The sequence below is a fragment of the Sitophilus oryzae genome, unplaced genomic scaffold (assembly GCF_002938485.1).
Source record: "Sitophilus oryzae breed Bouriz unplaced genomic scaffold, Soryzae_2.0 scaffold_177_pilon_pilon, whole genome shotgun sequence".
Taxonomy (NCBI): Eukaryota; Metazoa; Arthropoda; class Insecta; order Coleoptera; family Curculionidae; genus Sitophilus; species Sitophilus oryzae.
In genome coordinates this window covers 10,160,458-10,176,768 of record NW_022146479.1, presented here as the reverse complement: position 1 = coordinate 10,176,768, position 16,311 = coordinate 10,160,458, and the positions used below count along the sequence as shown (strand labels likewise).

General features: G+C 32.2%; 2 protein-coding genes across 3 annotated transcripts; one reads left to right on the top strand and one right to left on the bottom strand.

Annotated features, from left to right (window-relative positions):
- The first annotated feature begins 1,225 nt into the window (after nt 1–1,225).
- On the top strand, nt 1,226–4,463 carry LOC115882225 (retinol dehydrogenase 13-like). Of its 2 annotated transcripts, none has more exons than XM_030900141.1 (5): nt 1,226–1,369; nt 2,565–2,829; nt 3,135–3,497; nt 3,625–3,747; nt 3,851–4,463. In XM_030900141.1, exons 2-5 carry the CDS (start codon nt 2,712–2,714, stop codon nt 4,174–4,176), a joined length of 930 nt encoding a protein of 309 aa, XP_030756001.1. In that variant the 5' UTR covers nt 1,226–1,369; nt 2,565–2,711; the 3' UTR covers nt 4,177–4,463. The 2 variants fall into 2 exon arrangements, with proteins under 2 accessions (XP_030756001.1, XP_030756000.1); XM_030900140.1 differs by having other exon boundaries at nt 2,453–2,829.
- LOC115882224 (protein trapped in endoderm-1) lies at nt 4,464–16,311 on the bottom strand. The gene is made up of 5 exons (XM_030900139.1): nt 16,036–16,311; nt 13,694–13,940; nt 10,902–11,004; nt 6,620–6,822; nt 4,464–5,237 (listed from the first exon to the last, which is right to left on the bottom strand). The coding sequence occupies exons 1-5, from the start codon at nt 16,130–16,132 to the stop codon at nt 4,856–4,858; spliced, it is 1,032 nt and encodes a 343-aa protein (XP_030755999.1). The 5' UTR covers nt 16,133–16,311; the 3' UTR covers nt 4,464–4,855.

The following is a 16,311-nucleotide window of genomic DNA, read 5'->3' as shown; positions in this document are numbered from 1 at the left end:
ATTATAAACATTGTAAGGGTGTTTTATTTATTCAGAAATATACTAAAACAATATTATAATTTTTTATTAATTCTTAAAATAACTATGATCTTCAGAATCCGAATGTGAAACATATAAACCTGAAAAACCACTTTTTAAATCGCTGTTTATATCCATTATTTCAGTATCGTTTGGTTTTTTTACACTGGCTTTTCGGATTTTCTTTTTTCTTTGTGTTGAATAGAAATTTTTTTGCTTAGTTATTTTTTTATTGGCTGGCTCAGATTGTGTGTTAATGGGAATAAATGAGGTAGTCGGAATATCAGAAGACAAGTCTAATAATTTATTTATAACATCCAAGTGATTCTCAATTTGAAACATCTTGGTTTCTTCAAATCCATTTTTATTCATATCAAACTTACCATTTATTAGAGCTATTTTCCTTGAAATCCTTTCTTTTAAGGCATCCATTTTATTTTGAGAGCACTTAACTAAGTCAACGTTTTCCTGCTTATTGTTAGCTTCTGTGTTTTGTTTTAAACCGTAATATTTCATTTCAATGTAATGAATATGCTTACATATTGAGCTACCGGTAATAAAGTCGTTACATGTACAAGAATATGTATGGTAGCATATATTACACACATTACACATTAAATCGCAACAAGACACATTTCTTTTCTTAGTTACACAATAAACTTCTTTTGATTCGGACATGGACATTTTTGAAATGTTTGTTTAAATTAAATTGAGTGGAAAAGTTTTTTTCACACTCAAAACACATCACTCCCATTTTAAACACTATGGAATATCACCAGAAACTGAAAATAATAATTCTATGAACAAATTAAAAAATATAAAGTAAGTAGTGAAATTTTTACCTTCATTCAAACCGTAAACAAAGCGGAGAGAGCGTCAGATTAGTATTCACAGTTAGTATTTAAAAATTAACAAAACCAAACCGTTGATCAAACAATAAACAGTACCCTAACCCTAACCTCAAAATATCTCGACCAATAGGAAATGGAATGCATCTTGTGAATTAGCCGCTCGTCGCGCTGACCGCGCCGCATGCCGCCCATAATTTTATTTTGCATGACAGAGGCCCGATTCTGTAAACATTTCTCCTGTCTAGTGACTCATCATTCGTATACAAATAGCATAGGCTAAACAAGAAATTTCTTGCTACGGAGCTTACAGAATCCCACTGCAGTTTGACTAGTGTGTTCTGTGAGTTTGACTGAGTTTGACCAGAGTTTGACGTTCAGTGGCGAAAATTTGATAGTAGTCGATGGTCGAGGCTCTTGCGAATAAAAATTGACTGTCTATCGACACAAAGTTGCACGAAGGAGTTTTGGTTGCTTTGCTTAACCTTTCTTTGCATATTTTGGTTGTGAATCTTTTGTTTTTTTACATTTTTTTTTACTTATAAAATCGATTTTGGATGTCTTTTTTAGTGAGTTGTAGGCAACCAACGATACATGTGACGTCAAATTGTCATGCAAAATAAAAATATGCGCATGCCGCATACACTGGCCGTATATACGTACTTGCCTCATGCTTGCCTCTGGTAATACTACTACCAAACTACTACTTATGTTTTCCATTAGAGTTAACATAGTTTTTTTGGCTGTATAAGGTTATTTGAAACCAAGATTTGAAACAGGAAAACATGGATGTGTATTTAGAAATCTACCGTATGATCGAAAAAAAAACGGCGTCTAGTTGGCTGGGAAATGACGATCGATGACCTTTCCCATATAAAATGACAGCGATCTTCATTTTTTCGCCGCCGTTTTTTTTTCGATCATACGGTATTTTTACCTAAGGCCTGTAAGTAGTGTAGGAACAAAAAATGTAAAAAATATAAGTAAGAATAAATTACATTTTCCTTGATTCTCAACCTACGTTTTCGATTGTTTTGTCCTAAATTTCTGTTTCTATGAAAATAAAGAATGTAACAACAATATAATGAGCAAATATGAAATAAGGTAATATGTTTTAAATAATCCAATGGCATTCAAAAATAATGTGCTTTTTGAGAAATGAAGGTCTATTTATAAATCATGAATCTGTATAAAAAATATTTTGAAGGCCTTTAATATGGAATTACAACCAATTTAAATGATTTTCTTAACACGATGAAACTGTGTTAAATCACTTTCAACAAGAATTAAAAAAAACACACAAAAGACAATATGAGCCTAAGTTAATGCTAAGATAGAGAGATAATTTATTTTATAAGAGTTAATCTAAAAAAATTGTAATACATAATCACCATGACGAAGCAAAATGAAAATATTTTTCAACTATTTTGTTGCACCTGATAAAAAACATTATTCGTAGAATGTTTTCTGAAATCTAATTCTATCATGAATCAACTTTAGATTCTAAGTTCAAGGTAGCAGACATTATAATTTAATTAATAAATAGGCGACCTTGTATGTCATATAATCAATAAGGGTGTCTACAGGTGGCATATCTAATAAGAGAAGTTAGCAAGTAGTATTGTCATAGTTTTGATAAATTCCAATAATTTACCATTGTCGTTAATACTTTTAAATCAATAATAATAATAATAATAGAAACGGAAACAACCGATTTTAAACGAGTTTCTCGAGATTCACGCTGCAACAAAAATACGGCGTATACGACATAGCGGTAAATTCAGTTCTTCCTGTGAGTTCTTCGCATCACCTTCGTTGGTAAAAACCGTCAACTCGACACACACCATGGGTTTCTGTAATGCAGTATGCACTTCTGTTGCAAGATTAGATGGCAAAACCGCAGTAATTACCGGTTGTAACACTGGCATTGGTAAAGTAACCGCCAGAGATTTTTTTCAAAGAGGTAAGACCCCAAAATATATTCGCAACTTTTAACAAAAAACTTTTCTACAAATTTGCTATCAAATAAAATATTCAATTCAATATTCAAATATTCAAACTTATATATATATATATATATATATATATACATACTATATCTATATATATAAAGTTATAATATATATATATATATATATATATATATATATATATATATATATATATATATATATATATATATATATATATATATATATATATATATATATATATATATATATATATATATATATATATATATGCCATTTTTACATACTATATCTATAGGTGCTAAAGTTATAATGGCATGTAGAAATGAAGACAAGGCCAAGGAGACAGCTGAAGATATCAAGGTCTCCTGCAAGGACAAAGAGAATCTTGGAGAAATTGTGATTGAAAAGCTCGACTTGAATAGCCTGAAGTCTGTACGAAGTTGCGCGCAAAGGATCATAGAAAAAGAGGCTAAAATTGACCTTTTGGTGAACAACGCAGGTGTCATGATGTGTCCTGAAGGGAAAACGGAAGACGGGTTCGAAACACAATTTGGAACAAATCATTTGGGCCACTTCCTCCTCACGTTGCTGCTGTTGCCGAAAGTCAAGCAAAGCGAATCGGCCAGAATTGTGACCGTTTCATCTATGGCACACGAAAGTAATTGTTTTTAATTGCTTCCTGTATCTGTGAATAATTAAAAGCTTATTAAGTTATTTATGTAAAACTACGTCGAAAGGTGAAGCGGTTCTGCGCATTCCCTATATATTTTGGTTTTTTTTTCTAGGGGGCAAAATCGATTTTGATGACTTGAATTTTGAGAACAAATCCTACAGCTCAACAGCGGCGTACTGCCAGAGCAAGCTTGCCAATGTACTGTTCACAAAGGAACTCGATCGTAAATTAAAAGGTAGAGAATATTGGTAAAGCGCTTTCCACACACAACGACTTATCGTATGATGTTTTTGCATCGACAAAACGTTGCTGAAAAAATTCAAACATTTTTTTTTCAGAATCAAATGTCAACAATATCAATGTTTACTCGCTTCATCCTGGAGTGATTAAGACTGAACTAGGCCGTCATCTTTCCACTCCCATCCGTCTTTTGTTTGGACTGTTTAGCTGGACTATCAAAACGCCAGAACAAGGTGCTCAAACTTCCATCTACTGTTCCGTAGATGAGAAATGTGCCAACGAATCTGGCCTGTACTATTCAGAATGTGCGGTGAAGACACCAGCAAAAGCTGCGCTCAACGAGGAGGATGCCAAAAGGCTTTGGAACGAAAGTCTGAAATTGGTTGGATTGTCTGAAGATTATAACCCCCTCCTTGCAAATTAATTTCGATCTGTTTGAACAGTGAGATATCAATTTATAAATTCAACCACACTTGGGCATAACACGTTTTAATTTTATAGTATTTATATAAAATATTTTTTATATTATTTATATACAAAATATTGAATTTCTTCAATATTATATCTCGGTGGAGTCATCTAAGACAATTTTTTTCTAATGTCTCATTTTTTAAGGTTCTGGGTTTAAAAAACCCTTAAACTAGATAGATCACTTAATATTACTTCACAATGATTATATAAGATGGGTGTAAAATAAAACTATATTTCTACTATTAATTGTTTTTTTTTAATTCAGATATAAAAAAAATATGTACAAGAATACGAATAATATTTGGCATAATATAGTAAGCATCATCTTAATGTTTTTTGGTTTAGTTAGTAGAGATGTGTATCTACTTTTTTGGCAAACATTTCACTATTATTAATTCAGTCTTGATTATACATGTTTCTTATCTTTCTTTTTGGTCAACGCAGGAATGTTAAATTATCAAAACTAATTTATTTGACTTAGAATAATTAAGCACGCTACAAAAAAAAATCGAACTCGTCTAATATCTTTCGTAAGGACACTTAAAAACTAAATAAACGATTTGTATGTATGGCACAAGTCGTGTCAGTCACCGATAAAACAAGAACTATTCAGGCATATTCATTTGATTTTGTTACACATCTGCATTGCTGCTGCTGTCTTTGGGTCTGTAACTCACGCTCTGATTTTTATCCTGTCTGGATCTCATCGAATTGTTTGAATGTTTAGATTCGGAAAAATCCACACTGGATCTTACCATCCCGAGTAACTTTTTGTAGGCAGATCGGTACTGCCTGTTACTGGCGGCGTAAATGAAGGGATTTATAACGCTAGAAGCCCAAGCTAGTACTGAGGCTAGTACGTGGAATACAGGGTACTGAATACTGTCGTCGAATACGTTTACTAACATTAAAGGCAAAAAACAGAACAAGAAACATAGGAAAATGAGCGCCATCAGCTTCGTTAATCTGCTGTCATCTTTCTCTCTTCGAGATGTCCGTGCGTCTGTCATAGGCCTGAAAGAAATAACGAAAATAATTATGATGCGAAAATTAAATTAATTATAAAATATAGTAGGGGAGCCTAAGCGGAGATTTTGGGATTTACACAAACGCGGCAGAATAACATAAAGCGCAGTCCAGACGCAACGATTTATCATACGATTTGCTTGCGTCGACAGAACGTTGCAGATAAAACGTAACGCGTTGGCAGCAAGTGCGAAGAAATTTTGGAACTGCAACTCGGAAGACAGTTAAAAAGTTTGCGCTTCTGGGCATAGATTTCGGCGGTTTGCACAGACAAGTCTTCGCGTGTTCGACGCCTCCCCCCGCTAGTAAATGAGCATACATCATATAATAGAGCTGAGTAAAACTGCGATTCTCCAACAGCAATTGAAACTGTGATTGCGATTTTAATATTTACCAAACCAAATTATTCGTAAAAAATGCTTTTTCTAAATATACCAATGAGCCGCCCTCTTTACATTTGAAAAAATTGAGATATGATTAAAAATACGATTTGGGCATCTTTTAACTGGCCAGGAGAAGACGCAAAAACAATAGACAATCAAATCTATTTTTCCAAGGCATCTTGATTAAAAATTAGTGTTTTTAACACAACCATGACATTCTATCAAATAAAGTAAAAAAATACGGAGGATGCCATTTAAAACTCAAAAGTTGTAGTCATTTCCGGTGAAACAGGAAGTGGCCAAAAACAATTGAATACGTCAATCAATCCTAACTTATGTCATATATTAACATACCAAATCTCGTTTTTTTATCAGAAAAAATAAAAAAGTTATAGGGGTGAACCACATCTGGACAAACACCCGGTATATTATGATCGTGGCACTCGAAAATAATACCTTCTCTATAAATGAATAATATCAGAGAAAAAATTCAATCGCAGTTCTATAAAATGTTTCAATAGACCACAAAATTACATTCGCAACAATATCGCATATCCTAACAATCGCAGATATAGTAATACTGGTTGCCTAAATTGAAACTCGCAAATAGAAAAAATCATGAAAAAATCGTAATCGCAGTTTTCTATGAGAGCCAATCGCGGGTTGCGATTGCAATTTTAAAATCGCTTTGATTGACTCGCAGTTTGCGATTTTTGCTCATCTCTATCTATAACCTTTTTTTCAGCATCTACTTTTCACGATACAGTAGGTCCCCATGACGGTCAAGTAAATCACCATTAGCATCCTGGGCTCTCTTGCTACTATTATATTTCATATTAAAAGCATAAGCTATTTGGGTGGGCTTGTATTAATAGAAGCGATAATATAGTACTTCTCCAAATAAGTAAAGTAGTCTTTTATGGCATAAAGAATTGTTTAGTAAACTAATTAGATATTTAATCGACCTACACTCTGAATTACACTTACTGGTGGGACCTGAGTTTGATTTTGGAGCTTCTTACGCTGCAGTAGATACAGGAGTAAGCCAAAATAATGATGATGCAGGGAAGGGCAAATCCAATCAAAAAAATTACTTTCTTCGGAGACTTTCCGTCTTTTTCTAGGATGGTGCAAGAAAAAGTGGAAGGATCCAAACCCAGCTGACCCCAAATTCCTAGTAGAGGCGGCAACTAAAAGTTTAAAAATAACTTATAACAATTTAAAAAATATTAAAATAATTGTGATACCAGTTTAATTATTTAAATTAGAACGCACACAAATAAAGTAAATACAGGGTGGTCCGAACTGTATTCCGGAAACTTCGGCAGCATATTCTACACATTAAAATAAGTAAAAAAGTTCGTATAAATATATGTCCTAAAATGCTTAGTTTCGGAGATACAGGGTGTAGAAGTTTCATTTTTATTTCGATTTTTTCCAAATAATTTCTGAAGTGACGTCAATATTTGGATGAAAATTGCTGTCTGGGAGTTTTTTGACATGAGAAATTTGATTTTGATGTCAATATGACTCTAACTACTAATAGAGGGTGCCACCTACATGTGTGTTAACTGTCACTGAAATAATAAATTTGGGAAATTTTAATTTTTTTTTAATTAATGATAAATTTTTCTGCAAAAAATGATGATAAAACAGTTTCTATTGAACTTTTGGCACAAAAACGTTTCAAATTTATGATTTTAGTCTAATAACTGTTTAGTTAACATGTTTAATTTATGTCAATGATGACAGGTATTGATAATTTCGATTCCAAATATCTCGAAAATCATTACTCGTAGCGATTTTTTCCAAGAGACCTTTTTCACGTAAAAAACGTCGTAAATGTATATTTTTTTACTCAGTAGTTTTATACAGGTACGGACGAAAAGTTATTACTCTTACTCATAGGGCTCGAACTCACTGACGACCAGGTCGCAACGACCTGGCCGTCCGTAGGCTGGCCGGATGCATTGCGTTTTTAGCTGCGGCCAGATGAACGAATTAAAATATCCGAGTTAACTAAAAAGCGAAGTTGCTATTCACAACAAACAAAAAGCATTGTGTACGCGCGACCGACAAAAAGGGAGATATTCTGTTTCTTTTTTCTACTGATATGGCGCCCTTATCGACTTTAGAAGTAAACATATTAGGGCCATCGTAAAAAAAGATCGTCAGAGACTGGCTCTAAATATAATCAGATAGAAAGTTTAGCTTTCAGTTCTTTCAATGTTTACAATATAACGAAGAATCTACAACAGTAATTACTTCTATTTTTATGAATGTTTAAGTTACTTTCTTAAATTTTTTTTCAAAATAATGTACCTAGTAGAAATATAGTCTAATGAACCCTGTTTGAAAAACGTTAAATTAAATATAATATTTAAAATACAGTTGTCCTCCTTGTACATGACTACAATACAACTAAAAAAACTAATTTAATAAAAAAAACAAGTGGTTGTAGAGAAACTTTAAATATTATTATTTTTATTTTTTAACATCGAAACTCAAAGGTATAATAACAGGTATCATACCAACCATATATAGAGTAGGTATGTCATATAAAAATGTTTTGAGTTTTTACTAGAATCGACCCTTGATAAAAAAAAGGATTAGATTTAAGTTTACCTTTGATCCAGACTGTATACTATTTCTTTGGATTTTCTGCACGTGTGCAAACACTACACTAACACATTATACCTTATAGAAAATAACATATTGTGCCTTGAATTTGAGGGATTTCATCTGAAAAATTATTAATTTGGAAGAAAACCGGCAACAAGCGGCAGAAAATAATAACATTTCCGTGCAGTCTTCTGGTCGCAACGACCAACGGACGGCCAGGACGTTAGTGTGCGCTATATCATTTGATTTAATGGTTTTAGAGGTAGCTGCGGCCAGGCCGGTGCGACCTGGTCGTCAGTGTGTTCGAGCACAGTGTTCGAGCCCTTACTCTTACCCTTCTCTTACTCTCTACCAGTTAACAAATATGTAGGTGGCGCCCTCTACAAGTAGGAGTCATATTGACATCAAAATCAAAAATTCTCATGCCAAAAAAGTCCCAGACGCCAATTTTCATCAAAATATTGATGTTACTCCAGAAATTATTTGGAAAAAATTAAAATAAAAATGCAACTTCTACACCCTGTATCTCCGAAACTAAGCATTTTAGGACATACATTTATACAAATTTTTTTACTTATTTTTATCTGCAGAATATGCTGCCGAAGTTTCCGGAATACAGTTCGGACCACCCTGTATATTACTTATTTTAAATTACTATTTTGATGAAATTTTATATGTATCAGTAGGTCTGAGATTCTATTCAATCGGTTGATATCTATTTTTTATACGCTTAAATGATAAGGGTGGTCCACCTCAACTTTTTTTATATTTTTTGGACAAAATTTTTAATTTTAATTTCTTTTTTGTGATATGGCATTAAAAATACATACAACCTTAGGTTTTCATCCTTTTACCATCAACCCTTATCTTTTAATAGCGATATTAGTAATTCCATAATTTTCAACCCCGTGAATAAAAATGAGTGTTCCATAAAAAATAAGGTGTCACTCGTAAGGCCACAATGGTTTATGTATATCTTTGAAATCTACGCCTTTTAATGCAAATAATATTTATTTTACCAAAATTGATGAGTATATACAAGGAAAAAAATTAAAAGTTGACCAGATTTCACTATTTCTTCAGATTTTCCTGGTTCTTGGAAAAATAATAAACATGTTATTTCTTTGAGGCTCTGACAAAAATTCTAGAAAAGGTCATAAAAAATTGAAATTTACAGTATTTGTAGAAAATTGAATGTACTTCTAGAATATGTAAACAACCGAAGGCTCAATCACTTTGGTTTTGCGAAATTTTATAAACCCTTGTTTCTAAATAATATTTCGTGAAAAATGGCCATCTGATTATTGATATATTTATGTTATACAGGGCGTTTCAAAAAACATGTTCCATCTCTCGTAGGTAGATTCCTCACGTAAAAATAAGATCCGATTCTGTTTTGTATCGCAGTTACAGGTGGTTAAATCCTTTATTTATTTTCCATTTATTATAATTTTCCTCCAAGTGCTTTTAGCGATTCGAATGAAATTTCGCGGGTAAAAGTTACTATAAATGCTGCAGATTTTAATGTTACAATAGTGTCGACAGATTTACCAGGGACGTGCATCTGGGTTATCACTGGAATATTTTTCTAAAAATAACATTTGCTTCACTAACTTTTCTTCCTTTTGTTTGGAAAATTGTGTAGGCCTTTTTATAACGAATAAAAGTTGGATCATATTTTGTCCATTTCGATTTCCTTGATGAGATAAACGCAATTTTATTAATCAAAATTAATAATATTAAAATAAAAATAAAAATAATTTAATCTAATATTAAATTTTATTAAAATTTATAACACACTAATGTAACAGTGTGTAACAATGTTATTTAAAAGTTTTAACATGTAAATGTAACTTTAAAGCTATGCATTTCCGGACCTATGTTTACAGGAACCTTTTTTCATATTTTTTTTATGAAGAATCAGTGAGTGTTTAACATCTTGGGTAATTAATGATATTAAAAAAAAGGTTGCTATTACACTAGTTGGAATAACGCAAATTAATTAAATTGCTTTTATATGATCCAGGAGACCAAAATCGACAAAATATCAAGAGACAACTTTTAATCAGCATTTAGCGGTAGCGGTATATTTAATTTTGCTAAGAGAAAGAAAAGTCAGTGGCGCACATATTTTTTTTAAAAAGCAGAGATTCCAGTGATAACCCATATACACGTCCCTGATGAATATATTGACTTTTTTAGCACTAAAATATGTCGCACTATTAGTAACTTTCATCCTCAAAATTTCATTCTAATCGCTAAAAGCACTCGAAAGAGAATTATAAAAAATTGAATAAAATGAAGACTTTAACCCCCTTAAACTACAAAGCAGAATCGGACCTATGTTGATTTGAAAAAATAAATCTTATTTTTACGAGGGAAATCTTCCCACGAGAGATAGCACATTTTTTTGAAACACGCTGTATAGATACCGTCACCTTGAACACACGGTATATAAAGCTGTTTCGTATCAAATGGTATGAAATTAGAGAGCCATACGAGCGTAAGGATCAACCGAAGGAATTAAAGCTCCCTCCTATTGAAAACATCGCGACCGATGACAAACAAACTTGGGGTGAACTAACTGCATCCATCCCCTATAATAGATCGATGGATCGAATAAGGCAAATAAAAGAAAATGGCTTACCATTATCAGGAAGGCTATGCCCCAGGTACAAAGCAGCTGCATACATATGGATATTTTCGAGTATAGTTTGCTGTAGTATTCGTAGCACGAGATCAAAACGTACCTAAGATAAACAAATAAGCGGCTGTAAATCTTTTAAGTCGGTCACATGTCGGTTAGAAGGGTAATTTTAGTTGATCTAACGATCTTTAGGTGCATAATGCAAGACCAATGTAACTATTTTTCCTTGCTACAAACAGCAATGTCTACGTTGTGATCAATTAAAACAGCTATAAAGCTCAGAACAGAGCCTAACAAAAGCTTTTATGAACCTGTCCAAGTAATGATGTTTCATTATTAAAACACACAAAAATAAATACATTGTATGACCAATAATTGCACGTACTTTGACAATTATTGTCTTGGATTTAATTTGTAATATTAGTCAATTTCTCACGCATTATTTATCCGAAAAAATAACAGGCTTTATTAAAATATCTTATATCAAAATGATTCACACAGAGTTAAAGCCACTAACATGTTGTTCTTCTCGGTTTAGATATATGATTCACTTAACTATTTAACTTTTGACACATGGCCTATGATCTTGACTAATTGAAGAACAACTTGTAGGAAAAATTTTATATCATTTTTTTCAGTTAAAAACAAGATAAAACTATCTAATTCGATGTGGAGTTTTTACAAGATTAATAAAGCATGAATTGAAATCAAAATGAAATTCATAGAAAGTCTTTTAATTATGTTCTTTTTGACATATTATTATGAATATAAGAAAAAAAAATGAAAAAATTGTCCATGGTCCAGAAAATTAATTAATTTTAACAAACTCAACGGTAGTAGACGTATCTGCTAAAAAAACTAAAGTGTTCTTGAATAGTTTTATTTAGATATTTTAAATAGCTTTTCCTTGTTATTTGCGTTTTTGTTTGTTACCGACGCGACGACGGGAGAAGACATACATCCTGAAACGTTGCTTTTTTGTCCGATAGGCATATAATATTATGTTTTATAAGAAAAATATCACTGACAAAATTGGCCTCCGATCAACGCAGCGGCGTTCACAAAAAATTATATTTTGTAGATTTTCTTCTAGTGGCGAAAAACCGAGAAGTTTTTTTATCAGTGATGGCAAACCTTTTGAGCTAGGTGCCAAAATTTTGAAAAATCGAAACATAATTTTTGTGGCGTGTCACACATCATAAAAGCAAATACTAAATAAACAGTAAAAAGTAATAATATTATTAATTAATAACAACTTTGGCCGTTATGAGACATAAAAATTTTAATTATCAAATTTATTATCTTTGAAGATGCGTGTTACCAAAAATAAGCTCGCGTGTCACAGGTTCGCCATCACTGATTTAGACATTATTAACAGTAGTTTTATCAAAATTGCTAATATGGACAAAATAGTCATTTTTATGAGTAGCTAATGTATGGAAGAAAGTCGAAAAAAACTGGTCATTTTTGGATGTTTTTTTAGGCATTTTAATAATTAAGATTTTCAGAATTTTTAAGAAATGTTATTAGCTTTTAGAATATGTAAACAATAAAATGTTCAATAACTTTGGTTTTAAGAGAAATTCGATTTTGTGAACTTTCGTTTCTAAGCAATTTTCGATGGCTAAAGTTTTGCCTACAGACCCAGTTACCCTTCTCTAACGGCTATGTTCATCATTTTTATTCAGTTTAAAACAAAACAAAGTTAATTCGACAAGCTTAGCATGATGTGTTTCTGACTAGTAAAACTAAAGCATAATTCGAGATGAGATTGATCGGGTTGGTTTAATTAAATTTAACTCCATAGTTGGGAATAAAAATAGTTGAAAGGCGATACAGGCACTGCCTTATCCATTAATAAGTCTCTTGACAGCTAAATAAGTAGCTGAAAGAACGAAGAATAATTAGAGAGATTTATTTTGTCCCAGATGAAAGAGCCAACCGATGAAAGTTTTTTTTGGGCTGCTCAAAACTGGAAAATCTGTTTTAGTCAGTACGGTAGACGGATATAACATAACGCCTGTGTTGTTCGATCGCCACGTCAATTTAATCCGAATGCATAAGGGCCAATGCCCTTAAATATTTTCGTGCAAGTGATTTTTCATAAGCATTTGATTCCGGCCTATTTATAAATAGCGTATAGTAACCGCTCTGAAATAAATTTATTGCACCTAACGGCTCGAGCCCGCGCATAGTTCTTACGTTATTATCTTTTTTTATATAAATAAAGTCTCATAAATAGGGTCAGAAGTCATATTAATGAAGCCTTATTTCTCAGCGCTCTAGTTATTTTTCATTAGGATTTTTTCAATGGCACAATACAAAGCTCAACAATGGAGTTGAAAATAAATTCTCTATCACTGAGAAATTCTTGTTTTCGATAAAAATCGACAAAAGAAATTAGCCTACTGCGATACTTTTTTTTCGATCGTATATGGCATATTCACCGAAAGAACTCTAGTGATCCAACTTATGTACGTAAGTTCAATTTATAAATATGAAAAATATCATTCTCGAAAGGCAGTTAAAAGAAAATAGTACTTGACTTGATTATGATAGACAGAGTTATAGCGTTTATAGGTAACTGTATCCAGAAACATATGCCTGAGTAACATTAAACTGACGTTCATATTGGACAGGCAACACGATTAAACTTGCGAGTAAATATAAATAAACATATTTTATCGTTTGTGCGCGTCATCCGATATATCGGAAACGATATAGAAATATAAAGTTGGATTACAAAAAGAAAAAGGATGTATGGTAAAAGTTATGTACGGTGGTAAAAGTACCTATTTAATGTGATGGCGACCATGTTCAAGACTGACACGGCAACGTTCCCATAAAAGAAAACGGGGAAAAGCTGACAAAGGGCGTCTCCTAGAATCCATTTCTCGTAAATGTATCTTGCGGCCGTTAGGGGCAAATTTATCGTGCAAAACAGCAGATCGGATATGCACAGAGACAGCACAAAAGCCGTAGTGGCATGGTTTCGAAGTTTCGGACATTTGATTAGTGCCAAAACAGTCACAAAATTACCTAAAATACAAAAATCAATCAGCGTATCATCCTTATTTTGCCAGTGGCGTGCGGTAAAGTTTAAAGCTGACTACATAAAAAACCTTATCATTGTTACATGGCTAATTTTTTGTGTAAAGTATCTTTTTGTGTAGCCATTGTGAAATAGTCATGTCTGCCAGCGGGGGCGGCCAATCGAAAGGGTGAAATTTTGACACTAAAAATACTATAAGGTACACGAGTTATAATTGCCAAATAGCTTTTATTTATTATTAGGAAACGTATACAATTGTTAAAAGATATTTTTCTCGTGGCTGAAATGCCGGCAGACAACGCGAAAGAGGAAAAAATAGAATTTTGACAAAAGAAAATCATCGCATACATGCATGTCGGTTGGTGGAATGTCATGTTTATTGTTAATTAATTTAAAAATCCGTATGCAAAAGGGCAGACAAAAATATCGTTATTGAAATAATAAAAAAATATATTTATAATATAATCGTATATTATATGATTTATCTATACTTAAATGTATGAGGCGGCCAGCGTTCCCTGAATAAAGCGCTAGAGTAATATCGCGCTTTTGATAACTGTCTGCAGCTGATTGAGCCACGGTCTTTTTGTCTGCTCTTTTGCATACGGCTTTTAAAATAAATAAATAAATATGACATATCACCAATCGGCATGCAAATATGGCATAATTTTTTTCATTCTTCAAATTTCATTTTTTAATAATTTTTAAAATATCATGCCTCTTTCGCGTTGTCTGTCGGCATTTTAGCGACTAGAAAAATGTCTGCCAACAATTCTTAATAATAAATAAAAGCTATTTTCGCAATTATAACTCATGTATCTTATAATATTTTTAGTGTCAAAATTTCACCCTTTCGATTGGCCGCCCCCGCTTTAAGCCACGGGATTGCGCTGGCAGACATGACTAATTCGTAATGGCTACACAAAAGGATACTTCACACACAAAATTAGCCATGTAACTATGATAAGGTTTTTTATGTAGCCAGCTCTTAGACTATTAGGAGGGGAAATAATAAAATAAAGACAAAAAAAGTCGATAGGAGATCCTAGAGTTTACAAAAAAATTAAGGGTGGAAGCAATTCAATTGAATTTAAATTTATATTTTGTTGGAAGAAGTTGCACCCATAATTAAAAAACAACACGCATTAATGCGTAACGCTAATTATTGTACTCGGGGGGCTTAAGCTAGAAAATACTCTTCTCTAATTAATTTTGTATTTTGTATTTCGTAACACCAGTTGAAGTTAAACCGTAGTAAACTGAGACAATGAAACTGAAATACTGATATAATTGACTTCACTCGTGTAAACGCACCTTTACAGATTTATATGTTAATGGTTTAAGAGTCGATTTACTTCTTAACTTAAGTTAACTTAGTCGTTACTTCTTAACTTAAGTTATTTAAAGAAATAGCAAGAAAAGTAAATTTTAGATCAATAAAGACCTTTTTAAAAAAAAGTAGTGCTTGTATTAAAAATAAATAAATAAATAAAAAACGCCTATACTGAAAGACTGCTCAATGTTTACAAATGATATGTGTTAAAAAAATTAGAATATTTCTTAAATTTACCTAATACAAAGCAAATATTTTCTTTATTCTAAAAATATAAATTAGGGAAATAAAATATTTCTTTCAAAAAATTGTGGGTGTTCAGAAAATTAAAAATAAGTCTGGCAGTTTTATACCAAACTATAATTTAGGTTTGCTGTATATTTATTAAAAAAAACTATGAAAAGATATTTTCCAAGACAAGAACGTGCTTGTATAAAAATAGAATAAACAACATTATTTACAAAAATATTTTTTTACTCTATTCAAAAAAAGATGTGAAGTGTGTGCGTGTTTTATACAAAGTAGATTGATATTCTAGGCAATGTTTTATGAACTGAAAATTTCAAAATAATATTTACTGTTGGTCTCTGCAGAGACTCGTAAAATGTAAAGATTTATGGCTCTTCGCGCGTTTCCGATTTTCATTATTTTCCTAGGTACTGTGCAGGAAATTTTAAAAATAAACTGAATATTTTATAAAAAAATGTATGGTTTATATTAAATTTTCTACTGGTCGTTTGGAAACTTACCTAAAACACCGAGTACACAAAATAAAACCGCACAAATTGCTGCAAAAATTGTCGCTTCTCTTGGATATCTTACGTATTTATAATCGTCATCATCCATGGCTCATTCGAGATCGACACTTTTTTATCAGAAAGACACATAATACATAAACAGAAAAGAAAAACGAAAACAATAATAAACAAGAGCGGAGAGCGGTTCAGGACATGTTCAGGACACGCATAAAACCTCGCTTTCGGTCATTTTGCGCGCCTCTGAGCGCCTGTATATTCACAAAGGCT

What these genes read in the sequence shown, in the direction of transcription:
- LOC115882225 (XM_030900141.1), top strand. Translation starts at nt 2,712, where the DNA reads ATGGGTTTCTGTAATGCAGTATGCACTTCTGTTGCAAGATTAGATGGC. An exon ending in TTCATCTATGGCACACGAAA is followed by an intron (nt 3,498 to 3,624) that starts GTAATTGTTTTT and finishes TTTTTTTTCTAG; the next exon opens with GGGGCAAAATCGATTTTGAT. An exon ending in ACTCGATCGTAAATTAAAAG is followed by an intron (nt 3,748 to 3,850) that starts GTAGAGAATATT and finishes TTTTTTTTTCAG; the next exon opens with AATCAAATGTCAACAATATC.
- LOC115882224 (XM_030900139.1), bottom strand. Translation starts at nt 16,132, where the DNA reads ATGGATGATGACGATTATAAATACGTAAGATATCCAAGAGAAGCGACA. An exon ending in TTGTGTACTCGGTGTTTTAG is followed by an intron (nt 13,941 to 16,035) that starts GTAAGTTTCCAA and finishes TTTGTATTTTAG; the next exon opens with GTAATTTTGTGACTGTTTTG. An exon ending in GTCGCCATCACATTAAATAG is followed by an intron (nt 11,005 to 13,693) that starts GTACTTTTACCA and finishes TGTTTATCTTAG; the next exon opens with GTACGTTTTGATCTCGTGCT.